Consider the following 16,661-nt stretch of genomic DNA (forward strand, 5'->3'; position numbering starts at 1 on the left):
CATTCATATCCTTTCCCCTCTTTCTCTGTCTTTTTAACCTTTTGGGGATGCCAGCTGGGAGAGTTTGCTGCCAAAGCATCACAATCCCAAAGGAATTAGTGCTCAAGCAAAGCCAGGGTGCTAGATTTGACTAGTGTGTGGTGTGCACACACACACACACACACACACACATATATAAGCACACTCGGAAATGCACAAAATTACATCTGACCTGACAAACTTTATTGAAATACATAAAGTGCCATGAAAGAACAATCACAATGAAAAAGGTTAAACCATTGTTTTGCTTAACCGAATCTATTGCTCTAGGCAGGCTACTAATATCACTAAAAGTGACTTTAATTCATAGCTTCACACTGAATAATATTTTTATTTATTTGTTATAAATATTAATTTAAATATAAAAATAATATTTAAATATAAATATAGGAGAAAATATGAGTAAAATCTCATAATCCACAGCATATCTGTGTTAAAAATATATATTATTATAGACTATTTTATTGCTTTACTGAAAAAAAAACCCCATAAAACAATTATTAAAAAAAACTAAAAAGGTAACACAATTACATTATAAATATTATTTAAATTATATTCAATATATAAATATTGTATAATGTTATACATATTATAAAATATAAATTATATTTCCCATAAAATTATAAAATACATTAAGTACCATAATGATTTGTATTTAGCATTTATGTTTAACACTGTGACACCCGAATGAAATTGTGACAACTTGTTCTGCCTTGATTATATCTAATATCATTTATATTTTAGACTTTTGCTTCTTCATACATGTCATGTGGTGTCATTGTGCTCACATTCTTAGTAAACACCTTTCGCAAAACATGCTTTTGAGTTAGTTCATGAGTTAGTTACCCTGTCTGAGATCTTTATGAAAACCTTCTTGTTTGACAACCTATCTATTCTCCCCTATTAAGTGTACAGAGAAAGTTGTGTTGAAATGCGTATGAGCAAGTTAGGATTGAATTATTCTTAGATTATAATTGCCTATACCTTACATCCAGTGCCCACATTAGTTGCCCATAGAAACTCATTAAAGCATTTCCAGATTTGCTTACTGCAGATCTCTCTGGACGCTTCTTTCGAGATGCTCATTTCCACTTTCCCTTCATGAAGCTGGAAGAGTCACAAGCTCATTGCCCTTACAGAATGTGTAATTAAGCACATGTGCAAAAGTAAAGATATGATGATGGCTTTCTGTTTGGCCAGAGATTGGAAATGCTGTGGGGTGTGAATTATGTGCACTGGCCCGCGTTCCCGAGAAGCTTTTAAGAGCTTCATCGTGTGATCGTTTGCAACGTGCATTTACCAAAAATGCACTTATCAGAAGGTGAATTTGATATGAATGTGTGAATACAAGATTTAAGTGCTACTTAAGAGTCGCTGTCCATTCATGAAGCGCTGAAATGTCAATCCATCTGCCTATAGCTTTTTTGCATAATAAATTATAAATATTTGTAATTTACTTAATGGGAAAGAAGTTATTATTCTTTTTTTTTTATGTCTAATAACCCAATTTTCTACATAAATATAATTGTTTTGTTTTGTTTTATTAACAATCTATTACTTACACATTTACTGCTTTGTTAATCTGATTGCAATTCCCAGTGATTAATTTACTTCCAGAATCAATGCAGACATGGAGACAGTGGTTACTCACAGACCGATTGAGTGACTACTGAGTAACAAGGTTGACAGTGCTGCCAATATTGCAGAGTGCACATTGAAGTAGCGGAAGCTGCGCTTTAGTGACATTTATCTATCAAGCGGTGGTCTGCTTTTTACTCCCCAAAAGGGATAATGATGACATTAATGCTGAACAGCATTGCACTGCAAGCGGTATAGCGCCCTTGGGTTGAGAGGAAGAAAAAGGTTGTTGAAGAGGAGGAAGATGTGAAAGACATTTTTTACGAGCCAACATTTACAATATATGGCCAGTTTTCATGTGTGGCAGCTAGTCGTTGACATGTTCTCCCTGTTTCTTTATTTTCATCAGCATTCACAAATTGTACAATTTCCCTCCAAATATAACATCTCCTCTTCCTCTGAATTGAATTTGTAAAGTTGTCTGCAACAATCATGCAACAAATTTGACTGTACCAAACTACGTCCACAAAAATCAGTGTACTTTGTAGTAGTCTTATTAATCAGTATGCTTAATTAGGCCTACTTGTTTTTATTTATTTTGAAATAATTGAATAATATAAACATTTAAATGAAAGTAATAACACTTATATTGCACTCGTATTGTTTAGATGTAATTTTGTAGTTGTTACGTAGGTGCAAGCATGTATCTGTCTCCTTATGATGCACTTTAGCACTCTACATTTACTCAAGAATATCTGTAAACCTGTGACAAGTTTCTAGTACAACTTAAGTTACAATGCTTTTGGGAAACAGCCTGTATTTCTAAGATGATTCGCATAACCGTTTCTACAATCTACTTACAGTAGGCCTACAATGCTTTTGGGAAACGCAGCCCTGGACATTAAATAAACAAAGTGTCATAAATGTGTCTTTAGTAATTATTAATCTACAGTGAATCTTCGGGCTATTGCTCTTTCAGCTCAGTTTTCTACTAATTATGTGTTGAATTGGCCGGTGAATTGGTCTGTAAATCTGCCAATGTAAACTATGAACAATTATAAGGTTTCATGGTATGCAAAGAAAGAATTAAGTTTGAAAAACACAGACAGAGAAAAAGTTTGATGTGTCTTTGAACGTGAGAAACGTTTTCCCTGGCTCACTTGGCGCCCTAGGTCAGTGGTTCTCAAACTTTTGACTATGACTACCATAGTAGGAAAAAAATATACTATGGTAGTCAATGGGGACCGAGATCTGTTTGGTTACAAACATTCTTCCAAATATCTTCCTTTGTGTTCAGCAGAACAAAGAAACTCATACAGGTTTGGAACAACTTGAGGGTGAGTAAATGATGACAGAATTTTCATTTTTGGGTGAACTATCCCTTTAATCTGTGGCCTGATGGTGGATACGGCTACTCGCAGTTCATCCTCAACATCAAAACGTGATCTGTATTTATTTTTCATGTATATAACTGCGGAAATATTCTGCTGGCACAAATATGTAGATCCAAATGGAAGCAGTGCATCGACTGCCAAGTGATTGAACAGCCCAATTATGTTTGACTGCTTCTCAGTGCTGCTCCACCCTTTGGGATCCAATCACCTCAACAATCACATCCATCACAGACCGTAGACAACCTCTAGACTGGGCAGTGCCTGAAGACGGTCTGATAAGGTCAAACACATTAGCCATTTGTTTGCGTGTTTGTGTGATTTAGGATAGACGCCAGTGAATTGCAAAGTGTCGGCATGTCTCATATTTTGTGTATCTGTAATGCCTCTGGAAATAGTTTTAAAAGGAATATTATTTAAACCAGAAATTTAACATGAATAATACACTGAGATTTATTACTTCCTGTAATGATGTGAGTAATACAAATTGAGCCACAAGAGAAACATAATTCCATTTTTATTCAATTATTTGGAAAACAAAATCCATTATTAAACATCACAAGCTTGATAAACAATTAAACTGTGATGCAGAAGAAAAGCTTTTTGAACAATTTATTATTCAGAATTAGTCCCCCATTCAAATGAATACATAATAAAACTGAATTTCTGTCTTAATTTGGGAAATAATAACAAGACACGTCAACATCAGCACATTTATACTATTCAAACCCAGTATTAACTGCAGTACTAACATATTTTTTTTAAAACACAGAATGTTACATATACCACAAACAGAGTTAACATCAATTGTGGGATTTAGATTGTATTGATTCAGATGGGTTTTGAATTCATTGATTGATGACACTATGAGCATGGAGGCACAGTCTAAAGGCATGCAATCTATCTAAAACACTGTAAAGTTTAGCGCCATAAAAATTAGTTATTGTGTAGCCTTATTTCAGGCTCACAGAGAAAGGTATCGATTTTGAAGGCAACAACAGTAACATTACAATAAAAAAGTCATAGCTACAAATATCTAGATCATCCAAACAAAATGAGTTAGACATACTGGTCCACATGACTGTTATTTCCCAGGATACCCCAGAGAGCCATCAAGCAAAACATTTGAACCTTTCTTACTGTGTTGGCCTTGTTTTCTCTACAGCCTCAGCAGGTGGTCTCTCATACCTTCACTTTCTCATTTCCTTTTTTTTATGTTGCTTGCTCTGCCCTTACAGCCCTGGCCATCATACCATCATGTTATGCACATTTTCTTCCATTCAAAATTCTTCAACATACCGGTCTACAACTCCGCTCAAGTGCTCAGCTTCCTCCCTGCTGTGAATATTCACCCTGTTCTCTAGAATTCACTCACGGTGATTGATGTAGATGGATTTCAACAAGACGGTACCAAAATGTGGTCCATCTATATTCACATCAAAAATCCAGTCATCTCAGGAGCTTAAAAAAAGCTTTATTTTACATGGAGTGTATTTACTCATGGGGGCAACTGTGTTGAGATCACATGACCAGCTAAAGATCAATATCAATTTCATCTTGGAAAAAGTTATATTATTGGATACTTTTATTTGTGAAATAAATTAATAGTGACTGCAAATAGGCCAATGGCATCAGTAACTGAAATGACTTGCCTACTTTTGCTATAAGTTCAGCATAATATGGGCTAACTCTATATTATTTATAAATCAACATTTCTTATGATACTCACTGCAAAGCCAAATTGTTGGAGCTTGATCTAATCCAGGGGTGGATTTTAGGGATGGAACTTAACCTAATTAGCTTTAGGGATAGAGTCAATGTTAGGGTTAGATGTGGTTAGACCTTTAGCTCCACTGATAAGGTCCAGAGAGGGGGAGCTGGACGTCAAGCTCCAGCCATTGGCTCTGCATTGAGCAACCTATCACATTTCTGCTAAATGATATTACGAACTTTCAAAATGAAATGTTGAGTGAGTGGCCCTAAAACCATGTTCAGTTTTCTCAGATACAGATGAAAATGAATGTGGCAACATTTTATTACATTGATTATTGAATGTATTGTGGTAGTTTAATTATTTTCAACTGTAAAAATGAAATGTCCGATTAGTGGTGCTGAGAGGTTAATGGTCTATCGCGTTTGAAATACTTTTTTTGAAATACTACCTACACTAATCCAGTGTTGTTAAAAGTACCTGTTTTTTGGTTCCAAGTAGATACTTCAATTTGAAAAAATTTATGATACATGCTTTCTGCAATACCTGTTATATAGAGTACCGGGTCAGTTCGGTACCTGCTTGAAGGCATCTATGCTGAGCACTCTGTAAAAAATGTCAAAGGTTTGTTTTTTACACCGTTGAGCATTGTAGCCAATCACAGAAATGTTAGTTAAGTGAGTGAATTCAGTAGCTATTCAGTGGCGTTTGAAGTCGACATGAAACATTAGTTGCTATAGTCTTTTTTCCCTTTTGTGACATATAACCGTGTGAAATAAACAAGAAAAAATGTAGGGTGGGGCTTGGTTTTGTACAATTTGTCAAGTCAAGTCAAGTCAAGTCACAGGACTCAATCCAAGTGCTCCACATTGCACAATGCATTCAACTTAAGTTACATTAAACTTGTTGTACCAGGTTGCTGTACCAGGTGAGCTACAGAGCTATTTTGCCATGGCAGAAAAGCCATACATATGATGCAAAAGTAAAAATGAACAATAAACTAATTATTTACTGTGGCAAAAGATTTTTGAGGTTATAACAGTATTGTGCAAGGAACAAAAAATAAAGTCTTTATTAATCGACAATCTGCACTTCTAACAATAATTTGTGTAAAAAGGAATAAAAGTCGTTGGTGTTTTGCTGCCACAAGTGTTCAGCTGGAAACTTCAGTAAATTGTATGTATACGTTTTGGAGTTGTATAGCACATTTTTCCAATGAGCCTGTGTTGCATATTCTATCATTGAAGACTCTCCTTTCGCTCTCTCTCTGCAATTTGCAAATCAAGGCAGTGTTTAAATGAAGCTACTTTAGAATGAAAGAATCAATTATGCCCGTGATCCTGTAGAGCATTCTTCAGTTTTCACACAAGAGCACTGCCTTCTTTGTATGTAGACTGTTGCTAAGGCTACGGAATGGTGACACTGTCCTAGTATGTCGCAAGCAAGAGTCACTTCTTTGACAATGTAGCAGCCTCCACTTTGAATGTCCCTGTTGTGCGCCAGTGAATAAAATAAAATTGAAAATGGTGTATGTCCTTGTGTTCATAGTTATTCCAGTGTTGGTAAATTACATCAGCTGGATATAAAGACTCTGTGTGCACAACAGCAACTGTCTGCAGTCTGTTCTCTTCATATGGAACATTGTTATATTTCATATTTCGATTGAGAAACAATATACATCCGGATATACATTTATAATATGTTTGTATTTACACTGTTTCAGCTCATTATTCATTGTTTTTGGTGTGTATTTTGTGCTACATACCCTCCCATAAACACGATAAGTGTCTCTGGTGCCAGTTCTGCAATGCACAAAAGCTCCATATGGCGATTCAGCAGCACGAATATATTACAAATTCTTGTAATAATAACTCAATATGAAAACATGCTTCGCTTCAGTAGTCTCTCCTTGGCTGAGAGAATTGAATGACTGAATCTTTACTAAATGGTTTCTTTGATGACATTGGTGGAAAAGGTCTGGTTGCTGCAGATGCTGATAGAGTGTCTGGTGAGAATGCGCTTCTGCTTATTATGGCGGCAGGGCAGGATTAGGTAACGAAGCGTGGAAAAAAAAATTTGCCGGTAGTTTGCCGAGACGAGGTTGTAGAGAACGGGGTTGATGGCCGAGCTGACGTAGAAGAGCACATTGGTGACCATGTAGAAGTAGTGGTAGAAATCGAAGAGAGCACTGTGGAAGAGAAAAAATAAGTATATACTGAGAGAGATATTGGTGCACCATTGTCATGCATATAGATATTTGCACTCTTTTTGAAGCCTGAAAGCTCCAGTCAACATTTACAACAAGTACGTGTAAAGAAAGTTGCCAGTAAGAAGGTGAGCAAATGTTCATTACGTATGCCTTTTATGTCTTGGGTATCTACTGTATGTAGTCTGATTGCTGATAAATATTCTGTCTTTTTACATTACTTTTTGTAGTTATAAACAAACATGATGGTGATGATAATGATCTTCATTCAACCAATCTTTTTTTGACCTTTATATAAAGTGACACACAGGCACACATGCTATATTGGGCCCTATCTTGCACCCAGCGCAATTGACTTTGTACACCGACGCATGTATCATTCCTATTTTGCACCCGCGGACTTTTCCCTTCACAGACGCACGTCGGTAAATTAGGAAATTAACTTGCACTCCCGCGCAAACGTTCCCTGGTGCTATTTTGCAGGTTTAGAAAACAATTCCGCCACTGACCAGGAAAAACCTAGTCTAAAGTCTGCGTTGCGCATGCGTTGCTCATGCGTTGCGCATGTTATTCATAATATGCTATTTTAACGGCGCATGCTTGGCCATAATCAATGTAGCGTGTGCACAACGCGCATGCACTTTGCTTATCTCATCTACACACAGACGCAGCAGTTCTCATTTTTAGAAAACCATACATTATTACAAGGAAAAATATTAACACACGAGGGAAATCGTTGTATCCATGAAGATAAATAGGCATAAAAAATAGGAAAAAAATAGGCATAAATCTAGCTTACACATTTACCCCAATTTTTATACGCCTGTTTAACCGAAGCTAATTTGGGTGGGTTTCTCCCATTCCCATACAATGTCACTTCTCTGTCTTTTACGGCCCTGACGAGAACGTCGGTCTTCTCGGCTTTGAACCGCTCCTGGCGTGCGCCTGGCAAATCCACCGTTATAATAGCAATCCGCCATGGAACAAGCGCGCCTGCTCTTAAAGGGAATGTGAGATGTCGCTCTAATTGGTTTATTTCACGTTACGCCCAAACCACACCTATGAATAATGAAGCTACTTCAGACCAACCCATTTTAGATTTGTGTCGGGCGCAAGAGTCATTTATCCCGCCGGTATAATAGCAACAGCGCCCAAGACCCGCCCACAAAGTTACTTGTGTTTCGCGCTTGATACTTGCGTTTCAGATCGTTAAAATAGGGCCCATTGTGTGTATAAGTAATTATAATTATTTGTAGATTCAGTTTGCTGCTCAGCTTTCATAAAGAAATCAAAGTACTAAGCGTTGATTAAACCGGTAGCACTTTTTGCTAGTGAAATTATAGATGACTCATGCTTAATTCATATCTATTTCAGCTATCCATTAAAAACATTCTTTTTTATTTATTTCTCAATTTCCCCACACCGTCAGAAATCCATATTTATTATACTATTATTTTGAAAGAAATTAATACTTTTATTCAGCAAGGATTCATTAAATTTAACAAAAGTTACAGTAAAGACATTTTTAATGTTACAAAAGATTTTTATTTCAAATAAATGCTGTTTATTTAAAAAAAATCACAATTTGTATTCATCAAAAAATCCTGTAAAAAATGCCACAGTTAACACAAAAATGTTTCTTGAGCAGAAATCAGCATATGAGAATGATTTCTGAAGGATAATGTGACACTGAAGACTGAAGAAAATGGCTGCTGAGAATTCAGCTTTGCCCTCACAGGAAAAAATCACATTTTAAAATGTATTAAAATGCAAAACAGTTATTTAAAATTGTAATCATATTTCACTGTATCACTGTTTTTACTGTATTTTTGATCAAATAAATGCAGCCTTTGTGAGAATGTGTGTACATATAGAAAGAATGAGCATGTTTATACATAAATACATAACATAAATGTTTATGTATATGCTATGGCTGATTTACTTTTATATCTGCTTGATTTCGATGACTTCAGTGCACTATATTCAATGATTTGTTGTTCTGAAAGTGAGAGCAATTTTTTCCTAGTGTGGGAGAGAGAAAGAGGGATGGTTTTGCATAGTGATTTGAGTGTGTGTCGGTAATATTAATGTCAAATGCTTCAAATGAAGGCTGCGTTTGACCCACCCTGGTGCCATCTCATGAATAATCATATATCTCGTGGATTCATGTCTCGTCATCGCATTAAAAAAAAGGAAATTAGGTTTTGACTACACAGGGCAAACGTCATATTCACATTCCAATATCCATTATTCCTGTGATATTTGATCACATCAGGATTATGATATGTAGCATATCCACAGAAGACAGAACCAGTATGAATCTCTATCAGCTCAGCAAGAGTATTGACATTCAATGCAACAATCTTTGCAACAAACAAACTTTGGTAAACTATTTCTTCAAGTGCTTATTGTAGCAGCCTGGGAACTTGTAAACAAAACTGTCTCTGGGGACTGATAAACACCTGTGCGCCCTGACTTCCGGAAATTGTGCCAAGCCAGCCAATCAGATTGGAGCTTGCTGTTTTCAAAAAGCTCCTACAATTTTTGTGTGCAATATACTGTTGCCATTCCATTTGAGCCTGTTACAATGCCTTATACATCTTGGTAGCATACCAAAACCTTGAATGCCTTAACATCTCCCCATTCATATGCTAACAAAAAGTACAACCTATATTTCTGAAACCTACAGAGGACAGAAAAAATACATCAAACACCCATCTACTTTGGAGGCAAATGGCCTAACCATCAGCAAAAAATACTTGAGACTGATGTCCCACTGCCCCGTAGCTCTCCAAATGTATGTAACGCTTTTTATTATAATATCAGTCCTCATGCTACACTTCTCAAATGTATTTAAAATATATGTATTCTTCCAGCTTGAATACCTTTAAAGTATGAATAATGAGTATAATAATTTGCAATGCATCTTTAAAGAAGCTGATTTTGGTCATCTGGGTGAAGCTTCTAATGTCCTCCCTTAGGCAACATTGATGATGAGCCCTGTATCATAAAAAGCTAAACAGAACTGAGAAGAATCATTAATCTGAAAGACTTTTCTTTTCATTATTTTTATGAATAATGAATTAATTCAATGGCTTTTGTGGAAATTATACAGCATAACATTATTCTGCAGCAGTTTAGTCAATCATATTGAAATGCTGGAAAATCCTGCTGGAAAATGAAGGAAGCATGAAGTGCTCTGAAAATGTCCTGGTAGACGGCTGCGTTGACTCTGGATTTAATAAAGCACAGTGGACCAAAGTCCTCTTTTCTGATGAGAGCAAATTTTGCATCTCATTTGGAAAGCAAGGTCCCAGAGTCTGGAGGAAGAATGGAGAGGCACACAATCCAAGATGCTTGAAGTCCAGTGTGAAGTTTCCACAGTCTGTGTTGGTCATCGGCTGGTGTTGGTCCACTGTGCTGTCCACTCAACGCAGCCGTCTACCAGGACATTTTCAGAGCACTTCATGCTTCCTTCAGCAGACAAGCTTTATGGAGATGCTGACTTCATTTTCCAGCAGGATTTGCACCTGCCCACACTGCCACAAGAACCAAAACCTGGTTCAATGACCATGGTATTACTGTGTAATTACTGTGTGATTTCATGTAATATTCTAATTTTATGACCAGCACCTGTATATATGCAATAATCACTTGTCATGAGTCTCCTCTCAGATTAAATGAAAAGACCTTTAATCAAATATAAGTAAAATGTCAGGCTGACATTACGAGTCTGGTATTAATCAATCTTGTCCATATTTGTGTTTTTGTAAAATCCTTTTTTGTCACCATAATGCTTCTTCATCAAAACCTTAATGCTGCCTTTCCACAACATTTTCCTTTCATATGTTCACTCCTCATCTTCTGATTCTTTCTGCTTTACTAAAACATCAAACGTGCTACAACATCAAGTACTGCCTCAGCTCACTGGCACATATTAAACAACTCCTGTAAAAAAAATAAAAAGTAACCCTTGCAGGTAAAAAGTACAGATGCTTCTCATACCCATAATCAGCACACCAAACCACTCAGAACACAATATCAACCACATAACAACACACTAAAAACCACCCTGAATGCCCTGGCATCTGCATAACAACACACAATTACCCCTCAGAACAGCATTGCAACTGCAAGACTTCCTGTAGCTCAAACAGTAGAGCGTTGGCGCTTGCAACGCCAAGGTCATGGGTTGCAAGGTCCCAGGGAAAGCAAGAACTGATAAGAATGTAAAATGTGTTCCTTGAAATGCTATGTAAGTTGCTTTGGATAAAAGTGTCTGCCAAATGCATAAATGTAAATGTAAATGCATTGCAACACACTAAAACTACCAAGAACACCATAGAAAACTCATAGAAAGACACAACTACACTTAGAACACCACATACAGTAGCAACACATTAAAACCACCAGCAATAACCTTAGAAGTGAGAATAAGCTGGTGTTTTTTTTACAGTTTTTCACAATTGTTAAAACACAGTTCCTAACACCTTCACCCATTTTCTCACAACACACAAAACCAAACCTTCAAACTACATTCACAAACATTCACATTCTTCTGGCAAAATCAAACAATCGGCTCAAAACCATTTTTATCTCTCTCTCAATAACCATTTCAGTCATATCCGACTCTTGGTGATTATATGGCCATCTCTCATCATATGCGAGAGACTGTCCATGAATTTTCTTGCCAATGTTTTTTTCTGGGGTAGGTTGCCAGGTCTTTCCCCAACCCATTACATGACTTGGGCCTCACACACATTCACACCTATGGCCAATTTGGCATGTCCAATCCACCTAACCTGCATGGCTTTGGACTGTGTGGGGGAAACCAGAGCACATACAAACTCCACACAGAAAGGAGTCCTGGCTCAGCTGGGGCTTGAACTGGCTACCTACTGAGCCACTGTGCCACCAAAACCATTTTACTTGTACTCAAAATCAAACAATGCTTTCAGATCATTCACACAGCCAATATATAAACACTATCATTCATTAGACACATAATAAAAAATCTGGTGTGCCAAATCCTGCCTTGACAACACTCCACTTACTCTTCCTCATCCTCATCCTCTTTCTCCTCGTCCACCACCTCTTACGCATACTCTTCCTCCTCTCCCTCTCAGATTGTTTCCATCCACTGTTGGTATCAACATTCAGTGCACCTATGCTCTTTGAGCTGGCTTATATTTTGTACAGTTCATATCATTAGAACAGGCTTGTGCAAAATTCAGAATTTCAGAATTGGCCTCCATTCAATTCATGAATTGGAATTTGAATTGAATTTACTCCGCCCCACAGGACATTGAACTGAATTTGAATTGGAATGACAGGAAGTGGAATTAAATTCATGGCAATTCAAAGAAATTCCACACAGTCACACAACAGAAAGAATGTGTCTCGCATGCATTCAGTGTTAGGAAGATTACTTTGTAAATGTTATTGCTTACTGTTATTAGTTACCCATTATAAATGTGGTTTAGATTACTTTATTGGGATAACTATATCAATGCAAAGTGATTTCGTTTTAAGTTGATTAGTAACTAGTTGAATTAAACATTTTACCTCAGTAATACAACTAAATACAATTACTTTAATTTTGTAATTTAATAACAGAAATTTCATTTCACGTAACTGTTTACTCCTCAACCCTGCATACATTTTGTTCTAAAATAGATATTGATCAAATTCTTGAAATAAATTACCCCCTCAATGTTGTTTAATTCGTTTTATTCCAATGTAATTTTCATTTCAAAGTAATCACACAAACACAAAGTTGTTGTAAATGCAGTTATCATTTATTCCAATGCAAAAAATTACTGAGCAACACTGTTGCATCTAATTCTCAATAGCTCCTCAAATGTTTTTTCATTGAGTCTGCACCGTTCTGGTCTGAATATCTTTCCTGAAACACTAAAGATTCTCTCAACAGGTGCAGAGTGAAGTTGTAAGGGACTTCTGAAACTTAAAAAGTCAAGTGTTGCCCATCAAATTGTGCTTTCAAACAAAGGTCCACCTCAAATTGTTTAGCAACCATTTTAAATACTTGGTTAAAGTAAAGCATTTTGATAAGTACATTCAGTAAAGCTCCATGGGAAATGGAGTCATGTCATGAATGTCATGTTCCACAAAATTACAATTACAATAAATCAAACTTAATTATTTGTTCTGTGACTAAATAGACTGTATTTATATAGCGCTTTCACAGACCTATGGCCACCAAAGTGCTTTACATAGCCTCACATTCACCAACGGCGGTGTCAGCCATGCAAGGCGCCAACCAGCTCGTCGGGAGCAGCTGGGGTTACGTGTCTTGCTCATGGAAAACCTCAACACTTAGTCAAGTGGAACCAGGGATTGAACCACCAACCTTTCGGTTTGTAGACAACCTACATGAACCACTGAGCCACTGCCACCCCACATATTATAATGCAATCATATCTGACATATACTGTAAAGCTTCATTGTTAAACACTTCACTTAAAATATGTATATGAATTTCTTTGAATTTTTATTGAATTGCAATTCTGCTTCCTTTAATTCAAATTCGAATTGTAATTCTAGATCCTGTTTTTGACATCAATTCAAATTCAATTCAAATTCAAGAATTGAATTGGAATTAAGGAGTCATTCTCAATTCAATTCTGAATTGTGCACAAGCCTGCATTAGAAACACAACCACTTAAAACACCAAAGCAACTGCATAGAAACACACTGTAGTTTTTATTGGCAAGTACCACTATACCACAATATTTCGCTCTAAAAAATGCTGGGTTGTTTTAACCCAATGTTGGGTCAAATATAGACCAACCCAACGTTGGGTTAAAAATGCAGTTTAAAAATGGACAAACCCAGCCGTTGGGTTACATTTTTAATGTAACCAATGCAATTTGTCCATTTTTTTAATTGCATTTTTGTCCATTTTTGATTTTGTCAAAAATGCAATTTGTCCATTTGTGACCCTGGATCACAAAACCAGTCTTATGTTGCACGGGTATATTTGTGGCAATAGCCAAAAAAACATTGTATGGGTCAAAATTATAGATTTTTCTTTTATGCCAAAAATCATTAGGATATTCAGTAAAGATCATGTTCCATGAAGATATTTTGTAAATTTTCCACCTTAAATATATAAAACATTTATTTTTGTGAATGGATGTAGCACTATCGCCAATAGAAATGGACAACTTTAAAGGAGATTTTCTCAATATTTCAATTTTTCTGCACCCTCAGATTCTAGATTTTCAAATAGTTGTATCTCGGCCAAATATTGTCCTATCCTAACAAACCATACATCAATGGAAAGATTATGTATTCAGCTTTCAGATGATGTTTAAATCTCAATTTAAAAAAAAATTACACATAAGACTGGTTTTGTGGACCAGGGTCACATTTTTAAACTGCATTTTTTAACCCAACGTTGGGTTAGTCCATATTTGACCCAACATTGGGTTAAAACAACCCAGCATTTTTTCTAAATCTAGTTGTCATTACTGTCAAAACCAATGCATTTTTGAGCAAGGGTTCAAACGTCATGCCATTCTGGATATTGGAATTCCACTGAGGTGAACTGTGCATCAAATCATAAAAATGTCCCATCACTCATCAGCATATGGTTTAGGAAGTTCACGCAAGCTATGCATGACAACCACAACATAAATCTGTGTGCAGTCAGCCACTGAAAAAAAAAATCACATGTACACGCTCACATGTTCAGATTAGTTTGCTCTGTGTATGTGGCGCTCTGTATGAATTATAAGCTGAGGGTAAGAGTATGTGCCTCAGATTTATCGATTCACCCCTTGAATCATAGAAGAAAACTCCCAGAAATCTCTACCACCACCAGATGCATCATGATTTATGTGCACTGCTGTTGGGGGGCGCTGCCCAGAACAAAGCATTGATTTGTGGAGCTATAATGTGCGGTGAGCTGGCTACAGGCTATAACTTTTCATCTTTTGTGCCTTTGTATGTTATTATAAGCTGCTTTGAATGTTATTAATAAAAAGCTCATGGACTTCTCGGTCTCTAAAAAACAGAGGAATTTGATATCATTTGCGAATTGCAGTTAGATTGTTTGTGCATCTACATACTCTCAGCATGTGTGCATTGTCCAATAAGAGAGTACAAATCGAAGAGTTGAGAGAATGTTTTACATCTGAAGTTTCATTAGATTTTTATTGTATTGTGTTGTGATTTTTAAAAAAACTGAAACTCACTGTGTCCATTCAGTGACATAGCAGTACATTAGTCTTCTAGCATGGTACGGCAACCAGCACACCACAAAAGCAATGACCACGGCACCTGTGGAGAATAAAATAAAAGAGAAATAATAGGTAAAACATTCATAATAAAGAACAATTTCACCTTTGTGAAATAATATATGTAAATCAACAGGTTTTAAGAGCACTGGTGGCTTCAGCATGTAATAGTCACATTTTTTAGAAACAGAATTTGTTTCCTGACAGAAATGAATTTGAACTCTCACACTTTTCTTTTACCGATCCCCTTTCAATCTTTCGACCCCTTTAGGTCTGATCCGAGTCAAGCAGGGGTTGATTCACTCATCTCAGTTGTATCTTTGTATGAGGCTCTTGACTAGACGCACAAGGCTATTGATCTCTCATATAGTGACAGCAAAAAATTGCTTCTGTATCAACTTCATGTCCATATCAAGGCTTTTAGATTATTTTTTTCTTTTTTTTTCTTTAAGTTGGCTTCAACATTATGGGACTTATTCATGAAAACCAAGCAGAATGAATTTCTGTATAAATTGTATGTACAACCATTTATATGCAAGTGTTCACACCGTCACACAGTTGAATGTGACAATTTACACATGGATGGCTTCATGAACTGTTTACATAGCAATTTGTTTTGCTTGTGTTTCATAAATAAAACCTTATAGATTACAAGTCATGTACGTCTGGACATTGAGATGAATATGAATGTTAACAGATAGCTTAGTATTAATGACCTCCTTGGTTATTCAAGAGGCAGTGTTCTAGTACAAACTTGTGTTAATTCATATTCTATATTTAGTTTGTGCAAAAATGTTCAAAAGCATTTAGTAATCACTTAATGGTTAAAATTGTTAGTAATGAAATGAGAATTGTATTAATGCAATTGTATATTGTCCAATTGTATATTACAATATATGTTGACCTATCATTATTTCATTTTATTTTATTTTATTTTATTTTATTTTATTTTATTTCATTTAAATAAAGAGTTTAACTTTGGTTGTGTTTTATTTGGCCCTACGGTATATATATTAATTAATTAATTCATTCATTCATTCATTCATTTTCTTTCCAGTGTTGTGGAAGCTACTTTGAAACTATCATTTTTATTAGTAAAAATTGGTGGATAATTATTTTAAACCGGTTCATTGACATAAACCTCCTTAACAACCCAATTCACTAGAATGAACCGTTTAGGGCAAACTGATAGCATGTTTCTGACTTAACTCTACATATGAGCACATTCATGTTACTGAAAATGTAAGTTATTAGCGTCAGCATCATTACTTTTACTCCCCAAAACTGGAATTTTGGCTGGAATTTCAACATAATTACTGTAAATATTCTATTGCATTATTTGGTGTGCAGCGAAATAGCAAATCATGTGTTTTTACAGTATTTACAAGAGCTATAATATCAGCTTTGTAGGTGATTTCAAATCAGTTTCACTATTGTCAAGCACCAATTCACCTCAAGCAAATTCATTCAGCTCC

General features: G+C 36.0%; 1 protein-coding gene across 1 annotated transcript in view; it reads right to left on the bottom strand.

Annotated features, from left to right (window-relative positions):
- Positions 1-6,461: 6,461 nt before the first annotated feature.
- Positions 6,462-16,661, bottom strand: part of ntsr1 (neurotensin receptor 1 (high affinity)) — a 34,536-nt gene continuing 24,336 nt past the window's right edge. The window contains exons 3-4 of the mRNA XM_084427597.1: positions 15,145-15,229; positions 6,462-6,907 (exon numbers count right to left, since the gene is read on the bottom strand). Coding sequence (XP_084283723.1) covers positions 6,661-6,907; positions 15,145-15,229 — 332 coding nt within the window. The 3' untranslated portion in view covers positions 6,462-6,660. The remainder of the gene's footprint in view (positions 6,908-15,144; positions 15,230-16,661) is intronic.

This window comes from Rutilus rutilus (assembly GCF_951802725.1).
Source record: "Rutilus rutilus genome assembly, chromosome: 13".
Classification (NCBI taxonomy): domain Eukaryota; kingdom Metazoa; phylum Chordata; class Actinopteri; order Cypriniformes; family Leuciscidae; genus Rutilus; species Rutilus rutilus.